Here is a 21,951-nt window from a genome sequence, read left to right on the forward strand (position 1 = left end):
CTTGTTCAACACTGCTAACTCATCTAAGAATTTATCATTCCAGTGAAAATGTAACTCTGAAGCTGTAGTGCTGAACTCAGCTTCTGTAAGATGGCTCGAGTACAAGTGGGTGATTCCACCCCTGCTTGTCCATGAATGGGATTCAAGGTTTCTGCAATGCAGTTTAATTCTCCAAACTTTGTTACAAATCTGAGATATACATAAAAATCAGAAAAGCATGGTAAACAGTTTCAGAAATGGAATTGCTAACTCAGGGCACTCCCAGGGTTACAAAGCCTCCGGGCTCTGGAGCAAATTGGTGAGAGCAAGGACCTCAGGTTCTGATTTGGCATCCTGATATGTGCAGGACTGTGGTAAATTCAGAACACCTATATATCTATATAGATATATAGATATCCCTCAATCGCAGATTACACCAAAGAGCAGAAGACTGTACCAGTACTCTTTCATAACGGTATTTACTGTATCTGCTCCATTTTTAGAGTCCTTGTCCAGCTTCCTTTGAAATCAGTAACCTTTAATGGGGTTAGATGAAATTATAAACTATTTTGCCATGTGGATCTTTTTATATCCTTCTTCTTGCCTCTGTTTGCTCTTCAGAAATATCAAGCGATACTTGTTTTTGAATCAGCCACCAGTTATCTGTTTTTTCACTGAGTTGAGTCTGACCTTTTTTCCCCCCTCCTTTGGTATTTTGAAAATGTTAATTATTTTAAATTGAAATCTGAGACTTATTGTTCCCATAATTGGCTGTTTGTGCATTAATTACACAGCGCTGAGACTCTGAGGCGTGAACTTGAGAGAGAGAAAATGATGAAAAGACTCTTGATGACAGAATTATGAAATTCGCACTTCCGTCAGATGGAGAATGGATTGGGGCCTTTCATGTGCCTTCTGTCTGTTTACATTCCTCTGCTTCTGTGTACTCAACATAATGCATTGGGAAAATGTGTGATATTCCTGGCTCGCCTGGATTCACCACGGTTGGTTAAAATTACGTCTCGGCTAGACTTTAACTTGAAGGAGTTCCTTTATTCATTTGCTGCTGGGAAATAAACCTTCAATCCTTTATCTCTCCTGAGATTTTATACTATTAACACAATTAATTTCTGGTTTGGTTTTGGTAAATCTAGGGCAAAGAGGATCAGCAAGGAGCATACTGATTTCTATTGGGAAACACTGTTCTGTACATATGTTAATAAGTGCACAGAAATTAATGTTATGCAGAATATTTTGATAGTAACATAGAAAATATGTCATTTTGTACAACTGAAAATTGCAATGAGCTACTGCTATTTGTTAAGAGAACCATTTTTAAAGCAGAAGAATGATTATTACATCCTAACCCCAGGACTGTTAGTCTCCACAGAATAAACGGCTGTCTTATTAAATTCCTAACCTTAACCTTCACTCAGAGATATAAATAGCTGCAAGGGGGAGAGACACCCCACCACACAGATATACACACCCAATACTCCCTATAGCTTGTCACCTTGACCTAAACCTTCAGCTAAATAAATCTTAAGGTATTTCCAATGGTGGATGAAAAAAAATTGTTTAAAATAATTTGCTACTGACTTTCTAGCTTGATACTGACTTTTTTAAAGTAAGTGAGAAGTTTTACCTTCTCCAGTTTGCCTAGGCTTTAGGGCTAGCCCACACTCAGACATCTGCCCCAGCACTGAAGGTTGCAGAGCCTCAGCGGTGTGGACATAGCTCACATATGGAGAATTTTTTCCTTCCTGGGTAAATAAACCACCTTCCTGACTAACATGAATTGATTGGTCTCTTTTAAGAACAAGAACAACGACAGTTTATGGCATAGCTGTGCCTATACCCGTATTTTTAACTCTACCTGTCAGCACATCTGTCCCAGCAAACCTGTGGAGGGTGTGCCTGGCTGTACATCCCGTTCACCTCCAACACCCAGGCAGCCCCTACATCCAGTGGAGCTATCTCAGGCATGAGGTGGGGTGGGTGGTCCAGCACTAGCAGAGCCGAAACCGCAGGGAGGGAATTAGTGGTATACAGGTAATGCTACCAAATGTCTCCTAGGGAAAAAAAAGGTCTCTGTTTCCCCTTCTTCAGTAGTGCAGGGTCATCTAGAAAACTTACAACATCTGACTGTCAGCTACAAGATACTCTTTCAACAGGGAAGCTTTTGTGCATTTTGTATGGCTGAAGATGTATATTTTTCTGTTATTCTGTACACTATGTTCTCTAATTTGTATTACTATAAAAGATTGCCCTTCATTTGGCACTGATTACGATGGCTTTATCTCAGCTTAAGAAGTTTGTTTGTGTGGAGGCTGGGAAGTGAATGCTGTGAGGCTGGGTTTCCTTCAGAGCTAGCTTCTGCTGTTTTTCTAAGACGAGAGTTCTGGAGATCTTCATAAGACTGTGGATTGCAGTGTGAAGGTATAAAATGATTTGTCTATTTTATATTTGCTAGGACAAAAAAATTAGCATTAGGCTTCCCGTTTAAATCCACCAAACCCAAAACTTTCTGGTTGCCATAAACTGGGTCAAAATACACAGCACAACAGTTAGATAGAAAATAACATTACAAAATTTAATCAAGTGGCTCAACACAAGCAGTGGGCACAAGAAGCCACAAAACCATACCTGGATTGCGGATTTAAGAACATTCCAGTGACTTTTTTGGGTAATCAGATATGGCTTGTATGCTGTCTACCCTCTAGTTACAGTGCCAGGACACTTCTGTTCCTTATGTTTTAATGCCCCACTCCATCAATCCAGGGTTCTTAAAAATTGATTAGGAACATTAAATCCCTGTGAGGAAATCAGAAAGGAGGGGAAAATGCACAGGCACAAAAGAATGCAATTTCCTGCTACTCTTTTCTCAGCGCTTCCCAGAAGGTATTGGTGAAGGAGAAGCAGCAGCACATTTTGCCTGTGTCCAAGTGAGAGTGAGCATTTTGATGAACAAATAAAAGAAAATTGTAACTACAAATGCTGGTTTGGGAGAGGAAAATGAAGTAAGGTTAAGAATGGCCCAGTGCTGACTAACTGAATCTAGTTTTCTGCCTGTTAGGCAGAAACCAATTGTGTTTGAACTGGCAACAGTTTCACAAAGTCATTATCAGGGAAAACCCAGAGAAAAAAAACAAACAGAAAAAAAAATCCGAACACACCTTTCAGTCATACTGATTGCCATGGAGTGGACTTTAGGAACCCCACAATATGCCTTCAGGTTTTGGGGGCAACACAGATCCATGTTAGGACAGTCTGGTCACTTAAGCAAAAGCCTTTAGCAAAATTAAACTATGGGCCTTTAGTGCATAAGATGTCCTGGCTCATAAACAGACTATTATTTCATTGTTTTTAATGCATCATTTTTGCTCCCATTGCATAAAATTTCTTCAGCTGAAATAGTCAGAACCGGAAAACAATGTGAACCATATGGCCAAGTCTTTATAGCTGAGGCATGCTCTGGGATAGCTGAAGAAGGGCAGAGATTCCTCCTTCTTTGCTTCCCACCAGGAGAAGAGGGAAAGGCTTATGTGTCTCCTTAATTTCTGTGGGACATTTTCTACAGAACAACTCCAAGTACGTTGCCTTGTCGTGTTTTAGTGTCTTATCCACCGGCTGCCACCGTTTCCTATTCTGCAGTCTAATGGAGCTTTATTAAAACTGTTTTACTGATATCAAACTAAACTTTTAACTGTGGAATGTCATCATCTTGTTCTTTCTTACTACGTACCTTCTTCAGCCATGCTTCAGCATCTCAGTTTTCACATCCTCTGAAGAAACACTTCTGCCTCACCTCTGGTTGGGAATTACAGTGTTAGGACACCTGTTACCCAAAACTACTGTGAACAAGACAGTGTCTACATGAACATATTGCAGAGGGGCAGATATTGCAGATTTGCCCCTACAGTTAAACTTTACAGGTGTTAAAGGATACTCTGCCTGAAGGTATGTCTATATAATAGTGCAGAGGTATCTGAGCTAGCTTTAAGCTTGCATATGTAGATGTGGCAGCATGAAGCCCAGCACAGGCTATCACTCTCATGTACATTGACATGTGTAAAGATAACGCATTTGAACAGCAGCCTTCTGAAGCATGGTCTCCAGAACTGGTGACAGGAAAGGGTGGCTGAAAGGATTTTGTCTCTTCAGCTCTCCTGGGAGTTCATCTCATCTAACATTAAAATGCCCAGCTCTCACCTGATGAGAGATCAAAGGAACTGTCTTCCGGAGGTGCCTCTGACTTAAAGTGTCTACCTTTATACAGATTAAAGTTAAGTGAGATGAATCCTGCTTTCCGTCCCTCTGGCTAGGTCTACATTGCAAACCCTTGCTGACTCAGCTGCATCATCCAGGGTTCAGCTTCGAGGTACGACTTGTGATCGGCGTAGCTCTGCCGGCGAAAGCCTTGCGCTTTAGGTGTAAATAAACTGCCAGAAATATCCTTTTGTCAGGATAGCTTTTATCCCTTGTGGGAGAACAGAGAGCTGGGATAACAACTTACAGTGACATAAGCACAGAGGCTTCGCTATAGTCGCGCTCCATCTGGGAGCAGCTGGTTGATGAAACCTCCTGCTATAGCCACGCTGGCAAAGCTAATCAGGGGTGACCCCGGCTTTTCACAGGGCCCCGAGTGATGCTCTGACCCCGTCAGCAGATCCCAGCTTTTCAGCGTGAAGTCTCCAAGCAGCGGAATGCAGTGTTGTCATGTTTGGGTGATTCCAGCAAAATTTATTGGCCATTTACATAGCTATGCAAGGAGTTAAATATTTTCTCATTTTGCGGTCTTATTGAAGCCAACAAATTGTGCTTTGTTTTTGTGTGGCTCAGCTGTTCCCAATATTTTGTTTTAAAAAGAATAACCGGGTTTTCTTTAGAAACGTTGGTTGAGATTTAACACCTCTCTCAGATCCCACCGTGTGTGCAGACTTTTCATGTTTCATAGACCCTGGAAGTGCAAAATTTGAAAATTAACTCCTCCAAAGTTTCAGTTCATGGCTTCACTCTCTTGCAACAGGATGCCTACGTGCCCATTTGAAACAGAGCTGGCAATGCAGTGAAATGTTTCATTGGAGGCAGCATCATGTTTTGTTTGAACTGTTTACGAATAACCTTTGCTTTTATTTATTTATTTTTTTCTGAATATATTTCTGTTTCATTTGCTGCAAAAAAAACTACTTGTAATTATGCAATGGAATATTTTTTCTTTTTTTTTTCTTTCTTTTTTTTTTTTTTTAATGTCCTGATGTTCAAGGAGTTTGCAATAAATATACTGAGACTGATCTGTAATTGCATGTAAGATTAGCCTCACTGTGTTTTGTAAAGTTAAGTGCCGTAAAAGAAGCTGTAGATGACGTGGAGAAGGAGGGAAGATAGAGAGTAAGAGGAGGAAAAGGCTTCTTTGGCAGCTGCAGCACTGAGTGGTGGGTAGCAGCTTTAAAGCAAGACTGCTCACACCATTTTGTTTCACCTGAGTAGCAGCATGTATCATCAGACAGTGTATGATGGCATTTTGTTGAAAACATGCCTAAAGAGAAACTTTTACGGCTCAGCTGTTTACCTGTTCCTGTATTCATGCCTGCAATAAAAGAGATGAAAAATAAATCACAGAGTCTGAGCAATTTGTAGTCAAACCAGTCATTTAAGAGGCAAGGGGCAACATGCCAATTAAACATTTGCTTGCTAGGAAAGTGCATCCACCATCATAAAAATAATTACAATGCAAAGAAAAAATAGAGAGATAATTTCTTCGTAAAGCCCAGAGGGTTTACTCCAGCTTAAAGTTACAGTCTAGTGTTGTAGGGTGCCAGTCGTCTATGGGGTCATTAGGTGGGGCACACTTTGCTGAATTCCAGAGCCAGAAAAACACTGGCAGGATCAAGGCAGACAAACACAGAACTTGGCAGCTTTTTGGGCTTTCATCTAGGGCTCAAAAGGCAGCAGAAAGTATTACTAGAGTGGAAAGGGTGGGGAGGAATGTTCCACACAGGGCTGAGAGACACCAGATTGTTAAATTGCTCCATCAAGGAAAATTTAGAAACATACCCACCAAAAAACCCAAAACAAACAAAGCCTGATCACTGTATTTTCTCTCAAACACAATTAAAATGTTTCACTCAGATTTTTGCCCTTGAGTTTTCCTTTCTTTCAATGTCTAAATGAAAAGTTGCTGCAGAATGAAACATTTCCCTTTCCTTCAAAGATCTCTAAATCAGAACATTTTGACATTAGCTTTCCCAGTGCACTTATGAAATTAAATCCCAGCAATGTTCACCCCATTTTCTGAGGTTGCCAAAACTCAGTATTCAGAAGGAATCTGATCCCAACCCAATTTCTCCATCTGGATCTTCTTCTATTTTTATTCTCTATGAGGGGAAGTCAGGGGAGCAACAGATAAGCATTCTTCCAACTCTACTCAATTTACACCAAGAAAATTGATTATCCAGACAGCAAACTTAGTTAATTAATTCTCCTTAATAAAGAACTTTGCTAAAGAATAGTGTTCTGAGGTGCAGTGTAATGAGAAGCTGTGCACTAAAAGGTCAGGAAATACTCTTGTGGAATTCAGCTGCAATGGAAAAGTGTGGGGACTTCAGAGATGTAAATCTGAACAATCTTTTGGTTAGTTATCAGATGACTGATCTATGAGACTGAGTGTGTAGTCACTGAGATTAATTCTATACCTCCAGGGACATGCTTTCTCAAGCAGAAAACAGACTTTGCATACAGGTTCTGTTATGTTGGGGCAGGGGGACAATAAGGCAATGGTTTCAGCCTGGCTGTGGTGCAAAAATCCTGTGGCAGCAAGGGGAAGGGGGTAGGAAGGCACCCATCAGGGTGTAGACACAGGCAAGTGGAAGACTCATGAAAGACAGTGGCCATGCCTTTGCCAAGCACAGTGAAGCCTTTGGGGCTGGTCATCACTGGGATCCCTGTGCCCAAATGCAACTTGACCTGAAGGGCAGCCCTGCAGCAAACCCAGAGTCAGGTCTGGTTGTGACCAGATGTGCAGGAGGATACACCAGGGAGTGAGGGAAATAAAAGTTCAACTATTGCCCTTTCCCAGCCACCCCAGGACAGGCTCATGGGAACAGCTCAGCTTCTGGTGTCAGATGAGGAGAGCAGGCTTGCCCTTTTTGTGAGAAGCTAGAAATAGGAGCAGTTTAGCTGTGGCATTTAGATTTAGCAGTTTAGATGTGTTTGACAACCCTGACCATTACAACTACATCTTATGTGCTTCCAGTAGCACATATGGTCTCTGAGGTGTCTCCTCACCAGCCTTTAGGGTCTGTGATGGTCAGGAGAATAGGGGTAAACAACAGCGAAAAAGAGAGCAGAAAGCAACCCACACTGTCACCTGCTGGGGAGCCTGATGGCAAAGTACTGCCTGAAACATTATTTGCCTTTTTACTTTATTTTAAAATTACAAATATAAAATTGCCTCATTACATAAGCAATATGCAATTGGTACTAATTATGTTATTTTTAAATGAGTATTTCTACAGTGTGTGTTTGCTATATAATGCCAGTGAGTGCTCAGCTGTGTCATCAGAGTGGCATAAAAACCACATGGATCTTTATTATTTCATGCAGTGATTATTCAGTTCTTCAAGCAGGGAGCAAGTTAACCCTCCTTCATTGTTCTTCCTCTGCCTTTTATTAGCAAACTCTTCTGGAAATCCAAGAAAACCACAGCAATAATTACTTTCCTAAAAGATATTTGGTCAGTCAGCTTAACATCCTAGGGACTCCATGATGTGAAGAACTCCAGTATCTTATTTTTTTAATTATTTGCCTTGCTGCTTTCAAAAAGAACAACAAAAAATCATGATTTCTGTGGTAAGTGTCTCATTCTCTGCTCTGGCTGCTGGTCCCCTTCCAGCAATGCCAAGCTTGGTAAGAACACAAGGTGGTATGGCATGAGACAACAAAAATTGTGTGGGGCTTTTTGGAGGGAGGAGTGCTAATAGCACCCAGCACTTCTGTCCTTCTTGGGGACATTTCTTGCTGTACTGTGGCTGACTCAACCTCTTCATTCTCCAAGGTGAGATGTGCACTGTCTTGCTGGGAACTGAGATATTTGCAGCTCCGTGGCCACCCAGGGAGGGTTTGGGGCTGTTGAGGCTGAGAGCTGTGGTGCTTGTGTATGTAAGAGACACCAATAAACATAAATTCTGAGGCTCTGAGGTTTTGGAGGCTGTCTTGTGCCCATGTTGTGAGGCCATGAGTAGATGCGTGACAGTCTGGGAAGAAAGGTCAGTGTGAGCTGCCCTCTACCTGTGTGTGCAAAATTAGGGATTTAGTGGTAGAAGCATCACTGTGAGACTGATCATTCCTCCTTCCTGCAAAGACATTTCAAACTTGTGCCCTCCAAAGCTGACTAAACCCCACAGGACCAATCTCTGCCCAAGGAACAGAGCAAGGTCTGCAGCAGAGTTGCAGCCAGTGCCTTTGGCAGTACACGTGCTTGCTCCGAATGAGAGCGGCAGTGCCCTTGTCACGCTGGCTCACAGCTCCTCTGTGGCAATGCGGGGACGACAGCCCCTGAGAAGCACCTCCACCAAGGCTGCCGGCGTATGAAGACAGGGATAGGAAGTGCTGGAGCTGATTTAGCTCTGCAGCCCAAGAGCATTCCCATTTTTACAGTTCCAGCTCAACATGCCAAGGCTCAGTGTGCGTTCCTGACAACTTGCCCTGGTTATTGCGATCCACCAGGAATAGAAGGTATCTCCTCTAATGACCTGCCTCGCAGCCTCTCAGTGCCTTTCTGTGCCACCCTGCCAATCCTCCCCCTCCTCTGCTTGGCACTCACTCACAGACTGGTTCATGGGTGCCTGCTTTCTTTACCCACTTGAGCACCCCTCCCACACAAGCACCTCTGGCTTTGTTGACTTTTCTGTTGAAAATCTTTTGCCTTTTTTGAAGGCCCTTGCTAGCTCTTGTTTTCCCTGACCCTCAGAAGGTGCACCTCCATCTGCACTTTTCTACCTTTCCTCTGTCTTTCACTCCTCTTCTCTTCCCCTTCTGCTGTCCTGGGTCCAGTGTCTAACAGGCATTACAGCACAACAGGTTTTCTTGCCAACCAGGAAGCCTCCATGAGATGACCTCTCATTAGAGACCAGCTGGCTAATGAGGGTCTGCCATCAGCCAGGGCTGCAGGAGCTCCCATCAAGTCTAGTAAATATCTGTGGATACACTGCTCAGCCTCAGTGACTCTCCTGTCTATTCCATGGCACCAGAGAAGGACACAGAGAAGAAATGTTAAAGAGAGGATATCCTACCCTTGAAGTGAGTAATTTTGCTCTTGTATTTTGGATGGTTAATCTCAATTTTATCAGTGAGGCCTTAGTGAATGGGGGCACCCCAAAAAATGTGACAAAAGTCACCTTCTATCCCTAGCTCCCTCCCTCTCTTTCTCCTTCCCTTCTTCTCTTTCTCCTCCCTTCCTCCCACACTTCCTCCTGTCTTCTTTCTTTCTTCTTGCTTCAGATAGAGTATTTTTGCAGCCTCCCTGTCCTCACCATAATCCTACATAGTTGCAATCACCACCCTTTTATCCCTTCCTACCACTGAGGTCGTTTGCTATGCTGCTCCATATTGCTGTGCTAAACTTTGAAGCACTGGAAAGAAATGGGGGATGTGGTGGAAGAGGGAGAGGTCTCCTTTCTTCACCCTCATTCTACCCTTGTGGGATTTCTATCTCCCATCCTTCCCCAGCAGGATGATTTAGGTTCCCTCTCTGGAAAAACTGGATTACTGCAGTGACTTGAGTCCTGCACTGCCAGTCCTGTGGCCCATCCTTGGTGCTTTGAAACATCTTCCCACACGAGTGGTCCCCAGCACAGCCCAGCAGACCCAGACACTGACCCTGCACTGCACCCAACTGATCCCATCACAGACTGTGGGGAGCAGAGCAATGAGTTCAGAGAGAAGAAAGTGCCATGGTGGGTCTCAGCAGCCTGCTCCTCAGAGGTGGCACATCTCCTAGCTGTGTGCATTACCTACAAATTCAATGGCAAAAGGGACAGGCTTCACTTTCTAGGGACACCCTCCTCCTGAATGAAATCCTTGTCTCAGTTGGTGTCCAAGGCCTGTTCACCCCTGCTTGCACAGCCCTGGCTGCACTGTGGTCTCTGCTGGAACAAAGCTCCTGCAGGACAGCTTTGCTTGCTTGAAAACCCTCCCAAGAACACTGTATCCAGAGAGGGGGTTTAGGACATACAGGACTTGTTCCCTGAAGCTGTGGGTCAGCTCAGGGCAGTTTCTCTCTCCCTCAGTGGCCCTTGGGCATGCCTGTTCTGGTGCTGCTCTCTCCAGTGGGGGCAGCCTGGAACAGCTCTGGGTCTCCTTTGTCATGTCTAGTCCTAAAGTCCAATTAGTGTTGTTTATGCTCATATTGTAACTGAAAGAAAAAAAAAAGTGATGCTTCAGTAGGTCAAAGGGTGTGAAGAGAAAAATGTAATTGCAATAAATGTAATTGCAGCAAATTCAGTATATTGAAAGATGTTGCCATTTAATTAAAAGTATATGAATTATGTATGTATCTCTTCCACAACCTTACTGTGTGGGCTTGAGCAGTAACTGAGTACATTCAGCTCCAGCTGCCACATGAAACCCACGGCTGCTTAATTTCTTCCTCACACACCTAACACTGTCAGCTGAACTTTTGCTAGGAGTAAACAATGACATACATGAGGGTTATTTGGAGTAACCTTTACCTTTCCATACTCTTGGGCACCTGAGAAGTGACATAAGTCTTACCCCACCAGTTTCCCCCTGAGAGGATGGAGACTGCCTTTTGGGAAAATTTTACAATATCAGGTTAAAGAATCACATTATTTAGGGATGCAGAATTGCCATGAAGAAAAGTAATGGGTTGGACTACCCATACCTTTCCACCCTGGGGCTATGCAGACAGTAGCATCCTGCAGTCTTGGGGTATAAAATGTGGGGCACATGGGCTGGCTGAGAGCTCCAGCAGACTGGCAAGGATGGAACAGGAGAACGGGGCTTGGTGGTGGAAAACTCACAGCACCTGCAGCTCCCCAGAGCATCCCATGGCTGGCACTGCCACCCCCACTCTCAGGTGCTTAATGTCACCATCAGGTGCCTGGTTCTCAGCTTAGCTATACACCCACCTAGTGCAAGCCATCTCATTAATATGGAAGAGTGACTTTTTATAAATGCTGTGCTGTCTTTCTGGGTAGAGAAGCATCAGGGCATTAGGGCAGACTTGTCATTTGCAGCTCTGCCGAGTCCATCCTGGCTGACTGCGCCCAGGGCTGTGCCAACAGTCTTCTGCTAAAGGCTGTCACCTTGTCATATCTTTGATTATCAAAGGAGGTGGAGTGAACTCTCGTGAGGGAAAACAGATCCCATTAGTGTTTGTGAAAATTTCAAACCGGCTATTATGAAATTAAAACAAGAAACAAAGTGATTGGGGGAGGAGGGAGACACCTCTCCCTAATCATTTAATAGAGGCCCATACATCTCCTTAGAGCTTGCAATAAATTGAATAAATTGTGCCTTATTTTAAGCAGATGTGCAAGTTAATGAAATCTGAATCCAAATGTTCATCTCTAGCTAATTTACTGTGGATTTGTTCCTCATTTCCATGCCTTATGGAAATGAGAGTAAAGAATTTTTTGGTTATTGTTGATTTTCACGCTTATATAAACTCTGCCTTTTTTCTTCTAGGGAAATTTTGGCCTTGGTTCAGCAAGACACTCATGACCAGCTTCAGGATGAGACTGGTCCCCTTGGCTTCCCTCCAAAATAGCCAGGGAAATTCAGATAGTTGCAGCAGAAGCATTCGCCTATGCTGTGTGCTGTGCCAAGCCACAAGATATTCTTACCAGGCACATTTGATAAGCTAGGCTTGGCTGTTTTCCTGCATGCTTTTTGGCTGATGACAAGAGTAATACATAACGAAGGCACGAAGCTGCAGCCTGCTCCGAAAAAGATAGCAGAGTTATTTTCTTCTCTGTGCCTGGCATGGTCAGGGTTTGACAAATCCTCTGGGCTGAGCTTTGCCTGTTTGGCTTGCAGTGACTCAGGAAGTGCACAGACCTCATCCTCTGTGCCAGGGTGGAGCCAGGATATGGGGCAGAAGTCCTGGGGAAGAGGTTTGTCGAGCACCATGGGGAAGGACAGCTCAGCTGGGAGATAAAAGAAGAAGAGTCCAGTGCTGTGGACAGGCCTAAGGATGGAGGGATGGCTGGGGGAGTTAGGTGTCTTCAGGGGCCAGGCTTCTGGAGAAAGAAGAGCCAAAAGAGCCTAAAACCCAAAAGAGATTGTCTGCCTTCAGAGTACAGAGAACAGGGCATGCACCCCATAGCACACCCTAGCAAAAGGTCTGAGTGAAAACAAAGCTGCAGAAAGGTAGAGAAGAACTGGAAGCTGTGATGTAGCTGCAGTTTTTATTTGGTGGTGTCCCTCTCCTGATTAGATCTGTGTCTCGTGCCAGTACCAGCCTGGGTCCACTGTGAGTTCTGGCTCTTCTGAGTTTGAGGCTCCCTGAAGGTTGCATCTGGACCTGGATACATGGCAAGAGCCTTTTAAGGAGAGTCTGGGATATCTTTTTTGAGCATGAAATTGAATCAAAATCAAGGCTGTATCCTCCCTGGGTGATGAAGAGGAGACACGGAGAGAAGTCTGAGTATAGGATGTATTTCACAAACTGAATCTGTGCACTCTTCCCGTGCAAACGTGAGCCACAAGAAAATGTACCTGTGGCTCCTGGCCTGCAGAGTCTGGGGTGGCCCAGCTGTTTTCATTCCCTTTCTTCCTTGGAGCAGGAGCTATAGCAGAGCAGCTATGTCTGCTTTCCAGCAAGGTAACAGTGGGGAATGGTTGAGTGGGGAGTGGTTGAGAGCTGTCTTGAAATACGTCAAGGAGACTCGAGCCACTAAAATTGAGCATTTCTGACTGGCAATAAGAGAGACAATGACAGCAGCAGCTGAGCAAAGCCCCACAGTCAGGGCAGACCTACTGAATGGGCTTTCCTTACCTTTGGGCTCTTAAGAGGCAGGGAGAGAACTCACCACTGAAAACACTCTGAAATAAACAGAAACTGTTGGTAGCATGGGTAACTGCATAGGAACCTACCATCTCCAGGGGTTGCTCTATCTCAGCTGAAAGGTTCCACGGGCATGGAGACTGATGAAAATCCCTCTGCTGTGGGCATGAAATACACCAACCTTGTTCAGAGTCTGAGAGGAATAAAGCATTGCCTCCACTCTGAAGAATACCCACCACTCAAAACTGAAAAAGTTCTTATTTTTCCTTAGAAAAAAGACCTGAAGGCTAGAAAATCTTGAATAATGAGGGAGACTCCATAGAGTCTCTGGACAACCTCTTCCAGTGCATGGTCACCTGCACAGTAAAGATTTTCCTCATTTTCAAGGGGATTTTCCTGTGCATCAGTTTCTGCTCATTGCCTCTTGTCCTATTACTTTGCACCACCAGGAAGAGCCTGGATCCATCTTCTTGGCACCCTTCGTTTAGATACTCACAGACATTAACGAGGTTTCCTGTCAGTTATCTTTTCTCCAGGCTAAACAGCAAAACCCAGAAGAAAGGTAGTGAGAATGCAGTAAGGCCTTGCTACAGCTTGATTAGTTTCCTTACTCTGTGAAGGCTGAAGTGATGGTGGTGATGGGATTTTTGATGTGAAAATAGATTCTAATTCAAAAGTGGTGTCTGAGGAAATGTGCTTTTTAAGCACCAAGGCCTCTCTGCTTTAGCACTGGTTTATGTGGCAGCCAGGCCATAGGCTAGTAGAGAAAGAATGCTGGCTGATGCTCCTTACTGTAATTCTACAGCTCATTTTTTACCACCTTCTATAACAAAGAAATGGAAAAAAACCCTTAATTTGCTTTTTTCAAACTGTCAGAAAAGCCTTTCTTCCTGTTTTGTTTGGCTTTCTTGTGGGTTTTTTGTTGTGTTTTGGTTTTGGTTTTGGGTTTTTTTTTTTGTGAAAGCCTAGAAGTATTTATTGCCTCTAAAACATATACTCAGAGAAAGGGAGGAAATGTGCTGGTGGAATGGCTGTCCCACTGTGATCTGTGACAGTTTCAGGCATCCTGAAGGAAGGGTGAAATAAGCCAAGGGCATCCCACAGGCTGTCCTGGCCAGCAAAGAGAGAAGCCAAGGCTGCTGATACATGCTGGATGACAATTGCCTGCCTCTGTATGGTTTAACTCAAGCAAGTTCAGAAATATGGGCCATGGTAAGCTTAAAGGCAGCAGCTGAAGGACAGAGCTACAGCTGGACACAGTCCCCCAGGACGTGAACAAGAGGAATGGGAACCTTGGACACACAGACAGGACAGGTTCTTCCACCAGGCAAAGATTTTTTCATCTTGTCTTCCCAATTCACTTGGAAAGGACTATAATAAAATAAGAATATGACCAGGAAAGATAGGTGGAAGAAAAGAGATTAATTAGAAGAAATAATCTTTTTTAGGGCACTTAGGTGATTCTGAGTACCAACAGGCTGAACCCAAATTATTTAATGCTGTCTTTTTTCTCAGCATCATCTGATCAGATCACGTGCAGCATTTCATTTGGCACTGGTAAAAAAAACAACCAGATTCTAACAAGCTCATATTTTGTTCTGAAAATCAACTTCACAAACAGCTCTCGGTTTCTAGTTCTGTCCCTTTTGAGTCAATTATAACCATGATAAATGGTGCACAGCCATTTGTGTGAACCTTGACAGGGGAGGGGGTGACTCACAGCAATTGTATGCCACAATGCCACATCACAGCAACAGAATCAGATGAGTAATCTCAGATCTTGCCTTCAGGCAGCCTACTGGCTTATCTCACAGATCTCTCCGCAACAAAATGTAATGTTTTAATACCTTTGACATTTCTTTAGCTTCAGGAGACAATAATGAATTTTTCTTGGTTACTTACTAAGAGGAGATTATATCAGCAAAAGGAGCTAGTTCCTCTTATCCAAAGAGACAATATTGGAAACAACCTCTTTTCTTTTTCACTAAATGTAAGGGTAACCAACATTGAATAAGAGCCTTTAATTAACTAAAGTCATCAAACAGCCCTCAAATAGATTTAGTTTCAAGCTGTGACTAAATGGATTTAGTACCTAGGAACCATCCAAGCACCTCAGGTGGATCCTGCCTTTTCTGTTTTTCCAGACATCTACGCTCAAGGAAGGGCTGCCTGTGCTGCACAAGGCAGAACATGGCAGTGCTCAAGGCTTGGTAAGCAAGTCTTACCACAGCTGATGCCTGCTGCCAAGCTGGCACAGCTCTGTTCAGCTTGTGGCCTGCACAGACACCCTCTAAGGAACAGGAACAAATAGAGCCTGGTGGAAATTAGCATATTTCATCAAGTTTCTGAAGGGTGAAGGTAGAGGACTAAGCTGCCAAGGAAAGCAAGACGATGTCTGTGATTTAGACCTACTTGGAAAGGCTGATATGAAATTTATATTATAAATAGCTAAGGTGATGCAGGTGCTCCTTACTTGTAAAAAGGTAGATGCTGCTCTGAATCTATAGAGATCTATAGGATAAACACATATCCAATATTCTTAGTGAAGGGTGATCTTGAAGAGCCCTGTCAGGCAGCAATCTCATATGGTAGTTGCCATTCAGCATATGTTCTCTGGCTCAGACAGGACACCAGGGCTGTGCAGATGGGTACATGAGGATGTTCCACTTTATCAAGCTGCTTCAGCTGCTTCAGCATTTTCAATTCAGGTAACACGATCACTTTTCAGGTAAGTTTGATCACTTTTGACATCATGAGAGGGTAAGAGGCACTTGAAATTGCACTGCTCAAGACATCATGAAGAACATGGGGTATTTTCAAATTTTTTTTCAGGTTTTGCAGTCCAACAAAAGGCTTTTTGTAGCAGCTGGTCGGTCAAGTTCCAGGGACAAAACAATGGAGCTGGGTTAGCACATAGCTGTGCTATAAACCAGAGGTAGCACTGAGCTGATACATATTGATATAGAGTGATATATGTTCCTTCTGGATCTTCCAGTTTAGTCAGTATCAGTTTGAAATGAAGGATTCACAACAAAGGCATTTTCTAAAAATCTGAGGAGTGCAAAGCAATAGAAGCATGACAAGCAAAGGACCCTGCAACATCTTCAGGTCTAGTAAGATCAACACGATACATCTTCAGATTCACCACAGCTGTACCAATGAACAGCTTCTCAGCTTGTGAGAAATACTGCTTCACACTAGCAAAGCCCTGTCAGATGGTGATATTTTTCCCTGCCCAGGATTAGGTTCTTAGCTAACTGGCTTAGCACTGCGTGGGAGGCTCAGTGAGGTTTCACGCATGTCCCATATGCTGCTCTTCCTCTGTAACCACTCAGGTCTGCAAATCTGCCTGAAAACAAAGTGAACAGCAACCCTTGTCCTGCTAAGGACTGCCTGTTTCCATTCAGATGCCATGTTTCTGTCTGAAGCATCCCTGCTGTGGCTGCTTTGTGAAAGTTTCTCTGGTTGTATTAATTTTTCTCCTATTCTTCATCATTGTGAGCTAAATAGTCAACAGCTGTCTTAGAGGGAAGAGGGGACTCCCACAGCAGACAGGACTTAGACCTAGTAAATTAAGAAAGGAGAGAGGTGCAGTGGTATCACTCTGTAGCTCCTGAAGTGTCATCTTCCCTTTCTGGTACTCATAAGCTTTGCTGAATACAAGTGCATGGTACTATTTTGTCTGTTTTGCTTTCTGCAAAGTAAGTTGGCTTCTTTCAATGTGGTTTACTTCCAAATGCACAAAAGAAACCCAAAAAAAAAAAACAAACAAAAAAGAATGTGTGTTTTCTGCATGAGCTGGCATTGTTTTCTACAGTATCTTCTGAGAAATCAGGAAATATGTGAAAAAAAAAATCATTTTAAGTTGTCTCACTATTGCTTATGGTCAGAAAATTAATCACTTGGGAAGTATAAATGTAGGCTACCTTTTTTGCTGAAATACAAGTACAACCGTTCATTGGGAGCTAAAATATGAGCAACAAAATAGATTAAATGAATTTTCTCTCAAAGATAATTTTAATGACAATGTGATTTCCTACAAAGAAAAAATGTTTTTGCTGTTCTTTTATAAAGGATTCAAATAGAAAAATAAATTACATTTTGTATCATTTTTTCTTTAAGGTGATTGAATAGGGGGATGTTTTTAATTACGACAAAAATCTCCATGTTAATAGTCTTGATTAAAGGGGCTTTTAAATAGCTTATCTGCCTGACTACATTTCATCCTAAAGCTCTGCTGAGGAAGAGGTCTTTCATGTTGAATTTAAATGCTTATTATCCCTTTGAACTCTGCCAGTCCTCTTATTTGAAATATTATTTTTCCCTTCCAGCCTGTGGAGTCGGCTCACCAAGAGATTTTGGTAATGTCACTCTCTGGGGAACTCACTGGTTATTCTGGACCTTGAGGTAGCAGCAGGGGCTGGTATTTCAAAGCTTGCTGTGATCTGCTGCCTCATTTCAGGGCCAGCCCTACAGCAGGGACCTTCTGCATCTTTATGGATCCATCACCTGGAAAAATGAAGGCTTGAGCTCACCTGTGGGCCTCCTACAACAATAACCACTGATAGCTAATGAACAGAGGTCTCTGTTAAAGACTGCTTTACCCCTGTGGAACCTACTGAGCAGAAATCCATGGGAGGGGAAAGGGAGGCAAGATGGGCAGGTCCCTGAAAAACCACACTTAGATGTGAACATGTTAATAGTATCTGGGAAAGAGATTTTCTATAAAGGCTCCCATTCTTTTTCCCACTGATAACTACTGTAAATGTTGTCTTCTCTTTCTCCTTTCTTTTGCCACACGCTGAAAGCAGAGCAGGGTGCAGTGCAGCTGGACTCACTGTGTGGCTGCGTCCAGAAACACTTTCCTTTTTACTCACCTGCAACACAGTTCAGGCACCTGACAAGGTCAGGTTAGGTGAGCAGCTCCCCTGAAGGATACACAGCTGTACAAACAGGGACTGCAGGTGCTTGCGTGTGTTAGGAAGTGATCCAGCCTGCTCAGCCCTCATGCCAGGGAAAGCAATGACTCTGGTCGTGGATAAGGAATGATACAGTCCCCTGTGGCCAGTCACTCCTCTACTGCCTGGTCATGGAGGTTTGAGGAGCTAATCTGTAAAAAGGGACTGATGTAAGCAGCTGGGAAACATTGTTCCAGAGCACACAAAACCAAAGGTTTGGTCCCCTGCACAGCCATTTCCTGGCCGTCCTATTTGCTCCTCCTGGTAAATGGAAAAGTGAAAGCACTTGACAAATGGATCGAAATACTCATTCTTTTGTCTGTGCAAACATCATACCTAGCAAAGGTTTCACTGCAGGTTTCTTATGCATTGCTATTTCTGCTGGCCAAGCACGCCCGATGAGCTGGAGCTGGCAGAGAGGCGTGCTGCTGCCTGTCATGGTTGTGCACACACAGAGGAAATTCTTCTGCCTGCAAACATCCAGTGGAAATGGATGGGTTTCCAGCGGAAGAGCAGCCAGGACCGAAGAGGAAAGTTTGGGGTAAGAGAAGGTGCTGCGGGTTTATATCTGTTTAGGCTCTCTGTCAGCCCCTTCTTGGGTCATGTACCTGTCAAACCATCCCAGTATGGGAACAGATAGAAGGAAAACAGCACAAGGAAATGACACTGCTGATGATAGAGGACAACCACTGATGAAAATGGAAAGTGATGTGAGTATCAATTGTTTAAACAAGGATCAAGGAAGCAAAAGAATTGTTTGTTTTTGCAGTTGTGCCTACATGCTTGTTAAGCTAGTGCTTGTTGACACAGCTTGCATTGTCCATGTGAGCATCCCTCAGGCCCACAGCCAGCTGTCTCGCTAAATGTTTTACATGCAGTAAGTAATAGCATTCCTGTGTGGAATGGGTCAGGATGACTCTCTCTATTAAAACTACAGTGCTGTGGAAGAGCTGGAGGATCTCCATTTTCCCCCCAAAGATGAAATGTTTCTTTATGAGAAACACAGAAATTGAAGTGACTGCTGGGTCACTTCTTTAACCAGAAAAGTTAAGTAAAATAGTCTTCTTCTAGGAAACTGTGACTGTACTTACCTGTAGTTATGAAGGTCAATTTCATAAGCATGGGGACGCAACTGGAAGGATGAATGCAAGCCTTTAAAAGTAAGTGGTTAAATATGCTTTTGGCAGTTGTCCCCAAAGACGAGCTCAAATATAAAAGAGAAGATAAAAATAAACATTGCTCAACCCTTTCATTCATTACAGGCTGTCAAATGGGACAGGTGCTGTGGAAAAACCCATGTGTGACTGTGTCATTAGAAGTTGAGTCATCATGCGAGGGCAGGGAGAGGGGTGGAGGGGCTGGGGTGACTGCGGCAACCTTAGTTTAACATGGGCTGATCTTTAGAGAAAACCTGGTCAGAAGGAGGAGTTTCTCGTGTTTGGAGAACTTTCTTTAAACTGGGAACAAAAGTAAAACTTTCCCATGGGTAAACACCATGCAAAGTATCCAGTTTCCTTTTTCTGATGCTGCTAAACTCTTTTTGACACACAAAATAAATATCAGTACAATAAGCAACAGTATGATGTCATGAGTTTGAACAAAATGGTAAAAACAAAGAACTCTGATTCTCAAAACTAGATTAGAAAACCAAAGCCTTGTTCTTGACTTTCACTTTGAAAATCCTATCAATATTAATACCTCACTATGAATGAAAGTTCTGATGAGATTGAGGTTTTTTCTTTGTGTTGTTTTAGCAAACGTGAATGCTTCTAAATATACTTCAACTAATTGCTGAGACATTTCATGAGAAGAAGCATTGTTTACTATGGATGGAAAAAGCTGTGCTGTTTTGCAATTCCTAGTGCCACACACCATTAACTCTATCCTTGAGGGATGCCTGAAGCTGAGATTATAGCAGCATCCTGCCTGGGCCTGCCTGGCAGTTACCATTTTGCCTGGAGCCTGCACAATTAAATCACATCACCTCCTCAGCCAACTGCACTCTCTATCCACCTGCAATGTCTTCCTTCAGCATGTGGCCAGGGCACAAAAGGCCTAAGGGAGTGGAACAACTAATTTCTTATGGTCCATAAGAATACTCAGAGGGCAAATTTAAACTGTCCATATCACACAGTAAATATTGTTTAATTGCTCTTTCTGTGTCTGGGTTCAGAGTTTGTGCTCATCAACCTTTATGGAGAAAAATGTTGCTGTCCCAGTGTGTCCTGAGCTTGGCAAAGCTGTTGGGTGTCAACCCAGCAACACTGTGACTGCCTGTGGGTCGTGGCAAGAAAGCCTCTGTTTAGTGCTCTTTTGCTCTCCACTGCTACATTTTTGGGTGGTTGACATATGTGAGTATTTCACAATGGCAGGGAGAGGGCTCTGTGTACATGTGGGAGAACCGGCTGCCAGAACAGGAGAGCTTGTGCTTCTCTTCAAGTACCAGATTGGTGTCTGGATTTTTTCCTCATATATTTTTTTTTTCCCCAATTGATGAGCAATGTTTTCAGTAAATGCTTAGAGACTGTTTTCCTGTCCCAAATTGGCATGGCAACAGCATCAGAACAAAACTCAAAAGCATCAGCTTAATGACATACTGAAATGGCTTCAGAATTCATAACATGCTCTCATTTTTTTGGAACTGTAAGGGAAGGGATTATTGCAAAGCATGGGGAAGGGACTACTACACAGCACGGGCTGTTGGAAACCTTTCCTCCAGGCAGGTATTGAATGCCAAATGAAGATAAGCCAGTTAAATACTTATTTTTAATTAATCCTTGTAAACATCCGTATGAAAGAAGACTGAATTAACCCTAGGATATATTACATTCCTCCATAGCAGAAACAAGAAAACAAGTTCAGTATTCTTTATGGCTTGGGTCACATGAAGATCTTAACCAGAAAATCACAACCATCTATCAATGCTATGATTTTTTCAGTTAGTAGAAAAAGGAGGTGTAAGAGTGGCTAGAGATCCCCAACTTCACCTCAAACAGCCATCAAATATGATGTTATTAACTCCACACTAAATGGTATTAGTGTTTCTTAATCTTGTCTTTTGCAAAATGTTTTGCTCTGTTAAATAACACTGCTTCATTAGCATTCCCATATTCTAGACTGTCTGGATAAATAAAGCATGCTGAACTCTCAGTTCACTGACTTTGTGAGGCGTAAACCTGACTTTGCTAATTTAAATATTAGTAGCAACTTACATAAATTACAATGTTAAAAATGTCTCCCTTTTTAACAGAGTTAAAGAGTTTCAAAGCAGTTCAAAACAATATATCAAGAGTCTACAAAGTTGTAGATGTTGTCATACCACTCGCAGGTGTATGGGATCTTTTCTACATCAGAGTAACTTGTTCTGTGCTTGGTTTGTCCCTGCATCCATGGTTCGAAGACTCCTATGCACCTCGAGGATGTTACCAAAGCCTGGAGTGAAGTGTTTTGAGAGGTATAACTCTTCTCCATTAGTATGAACTTCTTTGGTACCCAAAGCTTTCCGTATAACTAATTTTCCCTTAGTTTTATGTGAAAAAAATAACAGGTTTTTTTTATTTTTTATTTTTTTTTTTAAGTCAGTGAAGCCACTTGTGCATCGGACTGGCTTCGCCATCTACGGACGTCTGTAGATAGTGAAATGCAAGGAGGGAAGCTTGAGACAAAAGCTGGAATTTGGGCTGGAAATTCCCTTCCTCGCTGTGTAACTCACCCTACCGCTTCAGAAAGCTTTTCCTTGCTATTGCTTAAGAACTGAGAAGTCCGACTTGCAGTCCCGCTAGTTTTCCAGTCACTTGTGTGCGCGCCTTGTTCGGGATGGTCAGCGGGGATGATCCCGGCTGCCTCAAGCTCCCCGGACCGGCTCTGAGGGGCTCCCGGGGCAGCGTCCCCTCCATGCCCCTCCTGCTGGGGCGAGGGAAAGCCCCGTTTCCCGTATGTTTTCCGGGGAGCCGGCCGAGGCTCGGTGCCGTGGTGCCGCTCGGC

The 21,951-nt window shown here is 43.3% G+C and overlaps 1 protein-coding gene across 3 annotated transcripts in view; it reads left to right on the plus strand.

Annotated features, from left to right (window-relative positions):
• EPB41L4B (erythrocyte membrane protein band 4.1 like 4B) overlaps positions 1–5,595 on the plus strand; it is a 167,753-nt gene extending 162,158 nt beyond the window's left edge. For 2 of the 3 annotated variants that reach the window (XM_086896711.1, XM_086896727.1), the window contains one exon: positions 774–5,595. In XM_086896711.1, the coding sequence (XP_086752837.1) occupies positions 774–843 (70 nt within the window). In that variant the 3' untranslated portion in view covers positions 844–5,595. The remainder of the gene's footprint in view (positions 1–773) is intronic. The other variant, XM_086896717.1, reaches the window with a different exon arrangement.
• The last annotated feature ends 16,356 nt before the right edge of the window (positions 5,596–21,951 follow it).

The sequence above is a fragment of the Cyanistes caeruleus genome, chromosome 1 (genome assembly GCF_971803275.1).
Source record: "Cyanistes caeruleus chromosome 1, bCyaCae1.hap1.1, whole genome shotgun sequence".
Taxonomy (NCBI): domain Eukaryota; kingdom Metazoa; phylum Chordata; class Aves; order Passeriformes; family Paridae; genus Cyanistes; species Cyanistes caeruleus.